General features: G+C 34.0%; 1 protein-coding gene across 1 annotated transcript in view; it reads right to left on the bottom strand.

Moving 5' to 3' along the window:
• Positions 1–16,282, bottom strand: part of LOC149798563 (uncharacterized) — a 258,625-nt gene that overhangs the window by 28,729 nt on the left and 213,614 nt on the right. Inside the window, exons 86-89 of the mRNA XM_089957207.1 lie at positions 16,007–16,119; positions 13,518–13,585; positions 9,057–9,301; positions 2,162–2,274 (exon numbers count right to left, since the gene is read on the bottom strand). Of these exons, the coding sequence (XP_089813333.1) occupies positions 2,162–2,274; positions 9,057–9,301; positions 13,518–13,585; positions 16,007–16,119 (539 nt within the window). The remainder of the gene's footprint in view (positions 1–2,161; positions 2,275–9,056; positions 9,302–13,517; positions 13,586–16,006; positions 16,120–16,282) is intronic.

Here is a 16,282-nt window from a genome sequence, read left to right as displayed (position 1 = left end):
TTCACCTGTCTGCCAGATCTTGTTGCAGATTTTTGTTAGTAGCTCTTTCACTGATTCTCCCCCATTCTTGATAAGTTCAGCTGGGATATTGTCTACTCCAGCTGCCTTCCCATTCTTCAGTGCTCTTATTGCTGACTCCACCTCTTCTTTGAGAATGGGGAAGTCATCATCATTTGAGGAGTTTGGAATTTCAAGCACCTCTGGGTCTCCTGTTGACTGATGGTTGTAGAGTTCTTTACAATACTCAGTCCATCTTTCTGCAATGTCACTCGCTTCTGTGAGGCATTTTCCATTTTTGTCTTGAATGATACTGACTCTTGGTTGTTTCTGTCTGGTGAGGTCTTTCACAATTTGGAATGCCTTTTTGCTGTTATTCTTTATCAGACTGTTCTCCATTTCTGTGTACTTCTTTTGCTTTGCTCAGGTTTTTTCTGATATTCTTGTTTATTTCTCAGTACTTTAATGCCCCTGTTGTGTGTCTGGTGTTTTTTAGTTCTCTTCAGGCAGCACACAACTTCAGAATCTCTTCTGTAACCCAGGGGTTGTTCTTCAGGCAATGGAGGCCAATGATGTCCTTGGCAGCTGCTGTCATGACTGTGTTGAAGGTGTCTGTCATCTCATTGACATCACCATCCATCACAAGAAGTGGAGCAAATTTTCCTCCAATTGTGGCTTGAAATGACTTGCAGATGTTAGGGTCCTGCAGTTGTTCAAGGTTGAATTTGAGCCTGATGTTCTTTGGCTTGTTAATTTTCTTCAGCCTCACTCGGAAGTTCATAATCACGAGGTCGTGATCACTCCCAACATCAGCACCTGGGAATGTCCTTGTTTTTGCTCTATTGATGCCAGATTGGTAACGGTTTTGAACCAGTATGTAGTTGATCTGGTTGTGATGGGTTCCATTTGGTGAGTGCCATGTCCAGCATCGTGAAGCTTTATGTTGTCCCAGGGTGTTGGCTAGTACCAAGTTGTTGTAGCTTGCGAACTCGAGCAGCCGTCTCCCTCTTTCGTTGATAAGCTCATTTGCAAGAAGGTTCCACAATATACTTCCCAGTCTTTTAGAGCATCTTTGCCAACTTTGGCATTCCAGTCTCCTTGGACAATGAGGATATCTTTCTTACTGACCATGTTTAGGATACCCTGTAGTTTGTTGTAAAACTCCTCTATTTCTTCATCATCATGATCGGTAGTTGGAGCATAGACTTGGATAATTGTGATGTTAAAGGGAGATGCTTTCAGACGAATGGAAATGATTCTGCTAGATATGGGGCAGCATTCAAGCACAGATCCCTTGATGGCTTTGTTTACAAGGAAGCCTACTCCATTTATGGACTTGTCACACTCTCCACTATAGTATAATATATGCCCACCTTTGGTTTGGTGTTCTCCTAGGGACTTCCATCTAACTTCACAGAGTCCCAGAATGTGCCATGTGTAGTGTTCCAGCTCATGTGTCAACTCTTTTAGTCCTTGCTGCCTTGCAGGTCGGCTTTGGGTAGCCAAAGGCTAAAGGAGTAAACCCTAAAAGAATATCTGGAGTGGAGACCCTAAGGCAGCTGGATGATGTACTACATCCCCTTCTGGCAACTCCTTGGTCTGGAGAGGGATGGGCTCCGCCAGACAACTTTTGCCCAAGACACACTGATAATGCTGGACAAATCTGAGCTTACAATACCGGATCAGTCGTCGCCTGGGTCAACAAGGACCGTGCCTGCCATTGTCCACCAGGACGGAGGTGACAAGTGTGCTACTGGTACTATGCATACAGTCAGAGCGAGAGACAACATTGCCATCGCCACCTGGAACATTAGAACTCTGGCGCAAATTGGAAGACTAAAAGAGTTGACACATTGTAAATTTAGCCTCTAATAAGAACAAAAAGAAAGACAGAAAGAAAGAAAAAAAGAAGGAAAGAAAGAAAGAAAGAAATGAAGAAAGAAAGAAAGAAAGAAAGAAAGAAGGAAGGAAGAAGAAATGGAGCTGTTCATAGACTGCCAAGCTTGCCTGCATATATACTGACTTAAATGTAAATTCAAGTGCATTGCCATTGCTCTCATATCCTACCATTACTACCAATAATGATGACTATGACAGAAGGAGTATAGCATAAGCTCTTTCGCACACTGTGTATGTTAGCTAATAAATACATAAAAGAACTTACAGTGTCACAAAAAGGATTAGTAAGTCTGAGGAAGGCTTGAGAGCTGGTATCTTGTAAATCCGGTGTGATTGTGAAATTCATCAGTCTGAATGTCATGTTGACTATAGAGTTAACTGGAATAAAAAAAACATTAATTGATAAATTTTTGATGTTAGAATTGTAGGAAAATAACCCATGTGATGAGTTAAATGTTTAATATAAATAAGTCCTGTCTTTATGCAAATTTATACTCATGGTTAACTGGTATAAGATGAACTCCTAAAAAGTTTAATATCCATTGTTATGATTAATTAACAAAGCACTGGTTAAAAGTTGTTCAAAAAATAGCAATGCCAATATAAAACTTGATTTGTGCTTGTAAAACAAGCATTCCCCCACTGCAGACCAAATATGTACAAGTTCAAAAAGTTCAGAACAGTAGAAAAATAAGAAAAACTGCTATAATAGCATGAAAATCTGTGCTGTGATTTTTGAAAAATGTCAAATTTTACCATGCTTATTACAAAACCTACATTTTGAAAATTTTCAGTTTATGAGCTGAGCAGTCTGCAAGTTTAGTCTGGTTCCCTGTTTCATATGCTCCTGTGCAATGTGCTCCACTATATGAACAGGTGCACATGAAGAAAGTAACTGTACTATTCCAAGCCACTGAAATTGTCAATTTTTGGGTTACATAGTTCTTGCAAGTTGCTCAAAATTGCATAATGCATAAATGAAGTGATTAGTTTTGAAAAAGCACTGAAACTTGTGTAGATCAACAAAAGAATTCTTTCAGAAAAGTACAAATAGTTAAAAATGTGTTTTAAAAACATGCAATTACTGTAGCAACCTGAAATTCAAAGCAGGTTATCTACACATGAATACAAACATGCCCATATAAATATGCCTACCAAATTTCATTTGTCTACAACAAGTCATATTTGCTTAACAAGGATTTTTTTGCTAACAAGGATTTTGTACAAAAAGCTTAAAAATTTGCCAAAAATTGATAAATTACAGAAATGAAACAAAAATAAAACTAATCAGGTCATCTACATAGAAATAGGTTTAAAAATTGATTCTACCTCAAATAGATTTTGCCTAATTGTGCTAAAATGATTTTGCTTAGTTTAGAAAGTCATGGCCCTAAGCTCAATAGATTTTGTGTTTTCATGCTAAAATTGATTCAAATGGATGGACAGACATCTGGACAGACAACAGCAAAGCAATATAACCCATCTGCAATCATAATGGGGGTCTAAAATTGATGCTAGACAAAGCTTTATTGTCCATTTATTGATAAAGATGGTTTAGAATTTGGTAATCCGAGTCATCCAGAAGTTTAGAATTTTGAAATCTGAGTCATCCAGAAGTTTGGAATTTTGAAATCTGAGTCATTCAGAGTTTAGATTTTGGTAATCTGAGTCATCCAGAAGTTTAGAATTTTGAAATCTGAGTCATCCAAATGAGATTTTGGAAAATCAGATTACAGACTTTGTATTTAAACTGGCAGATAAAACAAGGACTTTTCAAAGTTTTCAATCTCATAATAAAGAATGCTAAACATTCTTAACAATAGTGATTAAAATTCTCAGAAGGTAAATTATTTAAATGAAAGCAAACTTTTTAGCTATTTTATAGTTTAGAAACTGAGCTAATGTCTGCAGAATTTTCCTTGAATTTGCTAAATCTACAAGTGTAACTTAATTTTGAGATTGTGTAAATGACATAAAAGCTTCTTAAGAATGAAATGAAGTGAAATGCAATATCCAGTAATAAATAAAACTTTAATTAATCTGAAAAGACAAAATTCACAAAGAAAGCGGAATTATTAAAGAAAACACAAGTTTATAATTGGTACAAACTAAAGTTGAATCATAGAGAGAGCACAGTTTAATAGTGATGTTACTTTCTGGTATACTACATAACTCTACATGTATGTATTTGGTGTCCTAAAATTTGGTGACTACTTTACAAATTCTAGTTATATATATATTACACTATGTATATATTGTACAAAGTTTCTCTTACACTACTCCATCTAGCAAATAGCTCTAATAATTTAACTACATTCTGTAGTTAGACATATTGAATGTCACCTTGAAAATTCGAGTGTTTCAGATTAAAGTTAGGAAAGCATCTGACTGACTTGGATTGTAGAGGATGATTCACCATGTCAAATAGACAATGTCTTACCCCATCAATTCATTGTTCTCATGCATCTGACTGACTTGGATTGTAGAGGATGATTTAGGTGGCGCTCACCAGATAACATGTACTTTTGAGAGAGTGACGTATGTAAGGTGAAGTAGTTCGCATTTAAAACATGCACAGTGGAGAGAATGTTGGCATATCTCTATGCTACATTAATGTAATGTGGATGATATTTCTTTTGGATATTGTACTTTTGGAAATTTTACATGATTTAAGCACACTGCTAACTAAAATGACTGCTCCCTTGTGTTAAAAAATCAGTCTGAATTAGTCTAAAGTGCACTATACATAGCAGTATTAAAATAGGGAAAATGAATTTTGCCAGACTAGACAATACCAGCTTCTGAAAGTGCAATGAATGAATTACCAAATATATAAAATGTGAAAAAAGTTATCAGCTCTTTTTTATACAATTGACCTCTGAAGTTCAGGAAGTGAAAATGACCAAGTAGAGCTAGCACTTTTTTTAAAGGTGCACATTTGAAGTAAGGCCAAGCTGTATACTCTATAACCCATAGTACACCCATCAATCATACACCAAAATAAAGGGAATTAAAGGGTCTTTGCATTATACCTAAGATATACAAGGTCTTTTTTAAATAGCCAGTAACATATCAACAATGAATTTTACAATTAGAAAAGGGAGGTAACTCATCAGGTTGATAAAGATCAAAGTGTAAAATATTTGCCTATTGTTTAATATGGAAGAAGCGAATTCACTTTTTCATCATTTATTTTTTTATTTCATTGCAAACAAATGAAAAGAAACATTTTCACCATATATTTCTGTCACTTATTGCAACAGTTTAATTAAATTTAAGTTGACTCTATTCCTATATTCTAAGACTTCTAATTTCCCCATAATTAAGGTCACTACTCACACAAACATACCTCATGGCAAATTATGTAAGCAAGAGAAAAATGATCATAATTAGCTTATTTACATGCTTAACATCAATATGAATGTACCATTTTATTCAGAACATAATACATAATTATATGAAAATAACAAAAATAATTGCAAACATTTTTATATTTGCTTTAAGGTGGCGCTCTACAGATTCGCATTTTGCATAGGTTTAGGATTTTAAAGAAAAAGAATTTCCCCGGCTTTCCTCACTGGTTATACTGGTTATTTAAAAAAGACCTTGTATATCTTAGGTATAATGCAAAGAACCTTTAATTCCCTTTATTTTGGTGTATGATTGATGGGTGTACTATGGGTTATAAAGTATATAGCTTGGCCTTACTTCAGATGTGCACCTTTCAAAACAGTGCTAGCTCTACTTGGTCATTTTCACTTCCTGAACTTCAGAGGTAAACTGTATAAAAAAGAGCCGATAACTTTTTTACATTTTATATATTTGGTAATTCATTCATTGCACTTTCAGCAGCTGGTATTGTCTAGTCTGGCAAAATTCATTTTCCCTATTTTAATAGCTGCTATGTATAGTGCACTTTAGACTAATTCAGACTGATTTTTTAACACAAGGGAGCAGTCATTTTAGTTAGCAGTGTGCTTAAATCATGTAAAATTTTCAAAAGTACAATATGCAAAAGAAATATCATCCACATTAATGTTGCATAGAGTTATGCCAACATTCTCTCCATTGTGCATGTTTTAAATGCGAACTACTTCACCTTACATATGTCACTCTCTCAAAAGTACATATTATCTGGTGAGTGCCCCCTTACCATGTCAAATAGACAATGTCTTACCTTATCAATTCATTGTTCTCATGCATCTGACTGACTTGGATTGTAGAGGATGATTTACCATGTCAAATAGACAATGTCTTACCCTATCAATTCATTGTTCACATGGCTAAAGAAAGTTCTGGAGAGATTTTACTGCCATTCTATTTGTGGATGGTAAAGAAGCATATTAAAAAATTGAGCCTTAAATATAAATCTTTTTCAGAAATATGGTTCAATAAAAAAATTATTATTAAGAAATCTGCATGCCTTTCACATGAAAGAAATGCAGATTCCTTCCAAGTGGCTAACAAAGTTTAAACCACACTTACTATAGTTGGTGTTGGTGCAGTTGGTATTACCATGACATATGTTTAAATCAAACTTACTGTAGTTGGTGTTGGTATTACCATGACATATGTTTAAATCAAACTTACTGTAGTTGGTGCTGGAGAAGCTGGTATTACCATGACATATGTTTAAATCAAATTTACTGGTAGTTGGTGTTGGTATGGTTGGTATTACCATGACATATGTTTAAATCAAACTTACTGGTAGTTGGTGTTGGAACAGTTGGTATTACCATGACATTTGTTTAAATTAAACTTACTGGTAGTTGGTGTTGGTACAGTTGGTATTACAATGACATATGTTTAAATCAAACTTGCTGTAGTTGCTGTTGGTACAGTTGGTATTACCATGACATATGTTAAAATCAAAATTTCTGTAGCTAGTGGCAGCATGGTTGGTATTACAATGACATATGTTTAAATCAAACTTACAGGTAGTTGGTGGCAGTACAGATCCTATTACAATGAAATATGTTTAAATCAAAATTACTGTAGTTGGTGTTGGTACAGTTGGCATTACAAAGGCATATGTTTAAATCAAACTTACTGTAGTTGGTGGCAGTATGGTTGGTATTACCAATGCATATGTTCAAATCAAACTTACTGGTAGTTGGTGGCAGTACGGTTGGTATTACAATGACATATGTTTAAATCAAACTTACTGGTAGTTGGTGGCAGTATGATTGGTATTAAAATGGCATATGTTTAAACCAAACTTAATGCATCTGGTGGCAGTACAGTTGGTATTACCATGACAAATGTTTAAATCAAACTTACTGGTAGTTGGTGTTGGTACAGTTGGTATTACTATGACAAATGTTTAAATCAAACTTACTGTAGTTGGTGGTAGTAAAGTTGGTATTACCATGACATATGTTTAAATCAAACCTACTGGTAGTTGGTGTTGGTACAGTTGGTATTACCATGACATATGTTTAAATCAAAGTTACTGTAGTTGGTGTTGGTATGGTTGGCATTAGCATGACATGCTTAAATCAAACTCATCACTAGTTGGTGTCAGTACAGTTGGTATTACAATGACATATGTTTAAATCAAACTTACTGTAGTTGGTGTTGGTACAGTTGGTATTACCATAACAAACTCATCAGTAGTTGGTGTCAGTACAGTTGGTATTACAATTACGTATGTTTAAATCACACTTACTGAAGTTGGTGTTGGTACAGTTGGTATTACCATGACATGTTTAAATCAAACATACTGCAGTTGGTGGCAGTATGGTTGGTATTACCATGACATATGTTTAATTCAAAGTTACTGTAGTTGGTGTTGGTACAGTTGGTTTTACCATCACATATGTTTAAATCAAACTTAATGTAGTTGGTGTTGATACAGTTTATATTACCATGACATACATTTAAATCAAACTTACTGTAGTTGGTGGCAGTAAGGTTTGTATTACCATATGTTTAAATCAGACTTACTGGTAGCTGTTGTTGGCACAGTTGGTATTACCATGACATAAGTTTAAATTAAACTTGCTGGTAGTTGGTGTTGGTACAGTAGATATTACCATGACAAATGTTTAAATCAAACTTACTGGTAGTTGGTGTTGGTACAGTTGGTATTATCATGACATATGTTTAAATCAAATTTACTGTAGTTGGTGGCAGTATGGTTGAATTTACAATGATATATGTTAAAATCAAACTTACTGTACTTGGTGGTGGTACAGTTGGTATTACATGACACATGTTTAAATCAAATTTACTGTAGTTGGTGCTGGTACACTTGGTATTACCATGACATATGTTTAAATCAAACTTACTGGTAAATTGTGTTGGTACAGTTGGTTAGACCATGACATATGTTTAAATCAAACTTACTTAAGTTGGTGTCAGTACAGTTGGTATTACAATGACATATGTTTAAATCAAATTTACTGTAGTTGGTGGTAGTATGGTTGATATTACAAAGACATGTCTAAATCAAACTTACTGTAGTTGGTGTTGTACAGTTGGTATTACCATGACATATGTTTAAACCCAACTTACTGGTAGTTAGTGTTGGTACAGTTGGTATTACTCTGCCTAAGGTTTAAATCAAACCTACTGTAGTTGGTGACAGTATGGTTGGTATTACCATGACATATGTTTAAATCAAACTAGTTGGTGACAGTATGGTTGGTATTACCATGACATATGTTTAAATCAGACTTACTGGTAGTTGGTGTTGGAACAGTTGGTATTACCATGACATATGTTTAAATCAAACTAGTTGGTGACAGTACGGTTGGCATTACCATGACATATGTTTAATTCAAACTGTAGTTGGTGACAGTATGGTTGGTATTACCATGACATATGTTTAATTCAAACTGTAGTTGGTGACAGTACGGTTGGTATTACCATGACATATGTTTAAATCAAACTGTAGTTGGTGACAGTATGGTTGGTAATACCATGACATATGTTTAAATCAAACTGTAGTTGGTGACAGTATGGTTGGTAATACCATGACATATGTTTAAATCAAACTGTAGTTGGTGACAGTATGGTTGGTAATACCATGACATATGTTTAAATCAAACTGTAGTTGGTGGCAGTATGGTTGGTAATACCATGACATATGTTTAAATCAAACTAGTTGGTGACAGTATGGTTGGTAATACCATGACACATGTTTAAATCAAACTTACTGGTAGTTGGTGGTGGTATAGTGGCTACTGTCATGAGGTAGTTTGATATATTTATCTTGATTTCATCATAAATTTTTTTCTTGAAGAGGAGTTCTCCAATCAATGACCAGTAGTCCTTTCCAATGGGAAAACTTTCTGTGTTGGATGCAATGATCTCTTCTATTTCACTCTGTATTAATGGCTCTGTGCCATTCAGCACGAGGGAGAAGGTAAAACTGATGGGGTCAGCAAGTGCAGGATTGTACCTGAAAAATAAGTTAATGTACGACATAACGATGTTTTTTATTTTTTTTATAATGCTGTTCAAAAAAGTCACAAAAGTAAGAAGTATTCATAAAAGAGGAAGGCTCACATTGAGGGACGTTCCAACAAGGCTTTGTAATTATTAGTAATAATCAATTAAAGTCTATTTCTACATGGCTAAGTATGTATATTCTTCAGTTTTATAAAAAGAATGTTATACAAATTAAAAATGATAATTACAAAAACTTGGCAACATGAGAGCTTAGTCACTTTAAACGCATAAATGAATTCTAGGTTCAATTAAAAGTAGGATTTGTAGCAACTATACTAAGGGACTTCATAGTGACTATATAGTGGGATCCATGATTATACCTATGGTATAAAAAGAGTAAAACTATACTAAGGGACTTCATAGTGGCTATATAGTGGGATCCATGATTATACCTATGGTATAAAAAGAGTAAAACTATACTAAGGGACTTCACAGTGACTATATAGTGGGATCCATGATTACACCCATGGTATAATAAGAGCAGGGCTCTACAGTGGGATCCATGATCAAATATGATGCAAGGTCAATTCAGAGAACTTCAACCAACTGGTTTTGAACTTACTTTCTTCCCTATGAATCTCTAAAACATCTTTAATGTTCCTCTGTTAAAGTGTCTATTATTATTCCAAGAAAGAAGCTGATGTACCCATATCAAGAAAATGTAAACATTTACTTCATGAAAATAATTTAAATGAATGCTGCCTATGACCTTAACCTTTACTACTGGGCCTTAAATCTCTAGGATTGAGGGGTCAGATCCCTAATGGACTTGTAGGCTAGGTCTGATTGTGAACTTCTAATGCAGAAAGGATAAATTGCTCTTTGGGAAACCTTTAAACAAATGTTCCTGTCAATGTCCTAAAAGAAAACAACACTTACAAAGTTCATTTCAGTGGCATTCAAATCTCATCAGGCAATCAAACATGTACACCTGCAAGTCTAGTACAGTTCAGTTATGACTCAATATGTGTGCATATATGTACACATGCAAATATACATGCCAGGTCATATATGCATACATGTGTACATATAAATATACTGGCCTAGATACAGTCCCAATACAGTCCATATGCCATGGTCTAATGTACATATATAGTCCCAATAAAGTCCATATGCCTGGTCAAGTGTGTACATATATGAATGTGCAAATATGCAAGGCTTAGATGCTGTTCAGTACAGTTCTTGAGTCACAGGTCAAGTGTGCACATATGTGCATGCAAATATAGAAACCTAGTACAGTTGATGTGCCAGGTGAATTGGTTTCTAAGTAAGTTTCTTAATAAGGTCTTTACAAGGAATCACTCATACATGCCAATATTGTCCAACAGTTCTGAGTTTTTTACTATAAAAATTATTTGAAGGTCTGCATGCCACATCTTAAGAAACAGAAAAGACTGATATCACGTTTAACTTCATTAGCAATATTAACGATTTCAAAATCTGATTCAAAAACAAAATTTGGATATATAGAGAAGTTTATTTCCCAAGGTAAGATGCAAAATGGGTGCATGCTTGTAGAAATGACAAAAAAATGTCTCTGGCAGAATTAGTATCTGACAAATTTTCAGGAACTCTGGTCCGTATGTAAGTCTGAAGACTTCCCAACTCTACTTAATGTAACAATAATTTGATTAGATAATCTGTATATATAGTATCAAAACAAACATGTCTGATTAGATTATCAATATATATATATATATATATATATATATATATATATATATATATATATATATATATATATATATATATATATATATAGCATCCATAGAAACATGTCTGATTAGATAATCTATATAAATATAGTATCCATAGAAACATGACTGATTAGATTATCTATATATATATATATACATATATATATAGTATCCATAGAAACATGTCTGATTAGATTATATATATATATATATATATATATATATATAGTATCCAGAGAAACATGTCTGATTAGATTATCTATATACATAGTATCAATACAAACATGTCTGATTAGATTATCTATATACATAGTATCAATACAAACATGTCTGATTAGATTCTCTCTCTCTCTCTCTCTCTCTCTCTCTCTCTCTCTCTATATATATATATATATATATATATATATATATTATCCATAGAAACATGTCTGATTAGATAATCTATTTATATAGTATCAATACAAACATGTCTGATTAGATTATCAAAATATATAGTATCAAAACAAACATGTCTGATTAGATTATCTATATACATAGTTTCAATACAAACATGTCAAATTAGATTATATATATATATATATATATATATATAGCATTAATACAAATATGTCTGATTAGATTATCTATATATATATAGTATCCATAGAAACATGTCTGATTAGATAATCTATTTATATAGTATCCATAGAAACATGTCTGATTAGATAATCTATATATATATAGTATCAATACAAATATGTCTGACTAGATAATAACAGTATAACCTGTGAGGAAAACCAGGAAAATTCTCATTTCTTTAAAACTCTAAATTTATGCAAAATACAAAAACTGTAGAGCACCACCATATACAGTGTATCAATATAAGCATGTATGATCATATTGTCTACCACAAGTAGTTTTCAAATTTATTGTAATAACAATGTTTTTTTTTCCAAATATTTCCATGCCCATACAGTTCAGAAATATCTAAATATTACAAAAGATTCTTTCATTGACCTGAAAATCTAAACAGGTCTTCTAGATTTGTCTACATAAAATGTATTGTCTTTCATGAAAATAGTTGAAATTGAAAAATTACTAAAAGGACATGAATATTTTGTCAAGTCAGCTGCATATAAATACCAATGTTCACTGAATTTCATCTGTCTGTTTCAAGTAATTTTCCTTAATCATACTAACAAGGTTTTAGTCTAAAAAAAAAAAAAAAAAAATCCATGTCAAACATCCATTTGAAATATGTGTTAAGAACTGAAACATTGTTGTAATACTCTGAATGAATCAGCCATGTCAAACATACATTAGAAAATTGTTAAGAATTGAAACATTGCTGTAATACTCTAAATGAATCAGGTTTACCAATGACAATGATACAGTGTGCTAGAGTGCATGGTTATATAGTTTTTGTACTATCATGCAAAAACAGATTTGGGATGGATGTATGGGCTTATGTATGCATGGACTTACAGATGTATGGATTTATGAATGTATGGATTTGTATATGCACACCAAAATAATATACCCACTTCATGAGGGACATCCAGACCTCAGTATACATGTACACCAAAACGATATACCCCCTTCATGAGGGACATCCAGACCTCAGTATACATGTACACCAAAACAATATACCCTTTTCATGAGGGACATCCAGACCTCAGTATACATATACACCAAAACAATATGCCTTCTTCTGCTAGTATATAAGCTTATAATAGAATGATGAGGAAGTCCTTGAATCATGAATGGTAATTTGCTCAGCCTGTAAACTAATAGGATAAAGTACATATATATTTCATACTGAGCACTATACATGAGTCTGATATGATGTAGGTATATGAAGAAGGCCTCAAGTTGAGACAAACTCCAACACCTTGATATGATGTTGGTATATGAAGAAGGCCTCAAGTTGAGACAAACTCTAACACCTTGATATGATGTAGGTATATGAAGAAGGCCCCAAGCTGAGACAAACTCCAACACCTTGATATCAAGTAGGTATATGAAGAAGGCCTCAAGTTGAGACAAACTCCAACACCTTGATATGATGTAGGTTTATGAAGAAGGCCTCAAGTTGAGACAAACTCCAACACCTTGATATGATGTAGGTATATGAAGAAGGCCTTAAGTTGAGACAAACTCCAACACCTTGATATGATGTAGGTATCTGAAGAAGGCCTTAATTTAAGACAAACTCCAACACCATATTAAAGCTAGCTCTTACCCACAACTCAGAAAAAGACAGGAATGTGTTTGGGTATTTATTACATACATTCATGCCTTCCACAATTTTGAAACAATTAATATTTCTAAGAATATCTATAAGCAGACATGATAGAGACCACTAAGACAGTTCTGGTTTGAAAGTGTGAGCTACAAGTATGTACTGAATATCCATTGTGAACACCATTTTGAATGTGTAAGAATAAAAATCCCCCATCTTAAAATGCAAATCTTTCAAACCTTACTTACTGGAAATTGTCAATGAAACATCTGTAGTAACGGTTTTGAAGGAAACTACTCTTGAAGAACTTATCAATCTGCAAGAAAAAGAATACCTTGAGTGTTATAACATTTGCAAAACTATAGGTCCATCAACTTCAATTGGAGGGCCCTTCAAAGAGTGTTATAACATTTGCAAAACTATAGGTCCATCAACGTCAACTTGAGGACCCTTCAAAAAGAGTTATAACATTTGCAAAACTAAAGGTCCATCAACTTCAGTTGGAGACCCCTTCAAAAAGTGTTACAGCATTTGTAAGATAATGGATCCAGTCATTTAATTCAGAGACCTTTAAAACTCCGATCAGTTTTATTTTCCTTTATTGTACATATAATTTAGAACTGCAACATACATTATGGATAACCGCTCCGGTGGCCTAGTGGTTAGAGCATCTGCCTTGGATGCAGGAGGTCGTGGGTTTGATCCCAAGCTGAGTCATACCAAAGACTTACAAAAATGGTATTAACAGCTGCCTCACTTGGCACTCAGTATTAAGAGGTTAGTGTTAGGACTGGTCGGCCTGGTGTCAGGATAATGTGCCTGGGTGGGACATTGTGCTACATGTCTGCGGCATGATGCCCCAGTGCTAGACATCCACTATAAACTGACACACTGCAGACATCGTAGCCATATGATTGAAAAATTGTTAAAGGTACGTTAAAAATCCAAATGACACACATACATGATGGAGATACCAGTATGCAATGTTTCTATAAAATAATAATACAAATCAGTAATAGCTTGAGGAATGTAAACAATGTTATAGGTTATGAAATTTAATCACTTCAGAATCCTATGATCATCATAGAGAAACATATGACATGCTAAAGAGTGGCCAAGTGGTTTAAAGCGCTGTCCATTACAGATCACTACCATCTCACCTCTGTCTCCATGGGTTCGAGTCTTGGATTCAGCCAATGTGGGTATGTGAGAAAGTGTGCCAGTAGCTTCTTGTGGGTCAGTGGTTCTTTCCGGGGTTTTCCCGGGTTCATCCTCCACCATTAATACTGGCCGCCATGTATCACGTGCTGAAAAATGGCATCAAACCCTACGACAATAACAACATTCTAAAGACTGATTGGTCCTTTCTTCCTACTATAGTTAAAATTATCTTCTGATTCTTTTAAAATCTGCATTTGAATTATTTGCAGCAATGGCATCAACTACCTATATACAGGTATGCAGGGGAGAAGAAAGTCCAAAAAGAGGAAAGAAAAAAGGAGGAGAAAAGAGAAGTAAAAGAATCGGCGAAACAGAGTCATTACTACTACTGACTCAAACTGAATACATTTGACTCATATTTAACAAGTCAATCTACCTTTTTGCTCACAAATATCAACTTAAGATGTTCTCACAAGAAAGACCAGTGACACCTAATTAGAACATTGGTCATTGGATCTGTTGATCTGATCAAATTGTCATTTCAACACAAACTATCATTGATTTGCATGCTGAATTCTATGAGTCTTTAATTTGTATGCAAAACTGAGTCAAATATCTGTATATCTTAGATGAGGCATATATAAAAGATATCAAATTCTTATTGCATCTATGACATATAATATTCAACTTAGGTCTATAATATTATATTGGAAGGAAGAAAAGGTGTCTGATGTGTGACAATGATTTTGACTTGTTTACAAGGAGTCAAATATAATATATATATATATAAAAACAAGTCAATTTTGTAAAACAACATTTTTTTTAACAAAAGCCATACTGATAATATATTCAGATTATAAAACAAGATGGCCAGGGGACTAGGGTCTGCAAAGTTGAGCCCAGGAACCAAAGCATTTCTGCAAAAGATGTGACCTTCACTTCAGGGTCAAAAGATTAAGACAACATGTGACCTTCACTCCAGGGTCAAAAGATTAAGACAACATGTTGTACAATCATCTTAACTTTATATTGATTCAAAATCAAAACCTTAATGCTAATTTTCCATGACTGTGACCTTGACTTTAAAGAAATTAGGATGAGCAAGTATATCACAGAATGAATTGTAATAGCTTCATGATGATTTGTCCCAAACAAGAGTAAAATCCAGCAAGTGAAATATAAGCAAAGAAACAGACTTTAACAAAACCTTCATGCAAATTTTCTATGACTGTGACCTTGAACCCAAGGCCATTGGGTTGAGCAAACGTGTCAGAAAATGAATCGTCTTAGTTTTCAAATGATTTTTTTCTACATTTGGTGAGAATTTATCAAGAAGTTTAGGAAATATATGAAATGGAGGTGCTGCCAATGCCGTATAAGTGGCTGCTATGTTAGATCCACAAAGATTTGTCTGAATATCAGTAAACTAATAATTTACATTAACAGCACTAATAATACAAATTATAACTAATGGATGCAAGAATTGTTTCAAATGCTCCCTTGTTCATTACTTTAAACTCCTCATTCAGAAAGAAAAAGTCAAATCCAACATGTCTATTATATAACCTTTACTTACAGCTTCACAGAAATTTTTCTCTGTGGCTTTAAATTTATCAGACTCTGGGTTGGTGAAAGCTGAGTCCCAAAAATCCTGGAAGGCTGTCTGAGTTGAGTTGACCAGCCAGGCATCTGACAATAGAGAAGAGACATCGGTATACTGATTAAAGAGTAATAGACACAGCTGTACAGATTATTGAGAAACAAACACAGCTGTACTGATTATAGAGAAACATACTTAGCTGTACTGATTATAGAAAAACATACACTGCTGTACTGATTGTAGAGAAACAGA

The sequence above is a fragment of the Sinohyriopsis cumingii genome, chromosome 5 (genome assembly GCF_028554795.1).
Source record: "Sinohyriopsis cumingii isolate HCF-2022 chromosome 5, ASM2855479v2, whole genome shotgun sequence".
NCBI lineage: Eukaryota > Metazoa > Mollusca > Bivalvia > Unionida > Unionidae > Sinohyriopsis > Sinohyriopsis cumingii.
The sequence above is the reverse complement of the archived record's forward strand: the minus strand, read 5'-3'. Positions and strand labels throughout refer to the sequence as shown.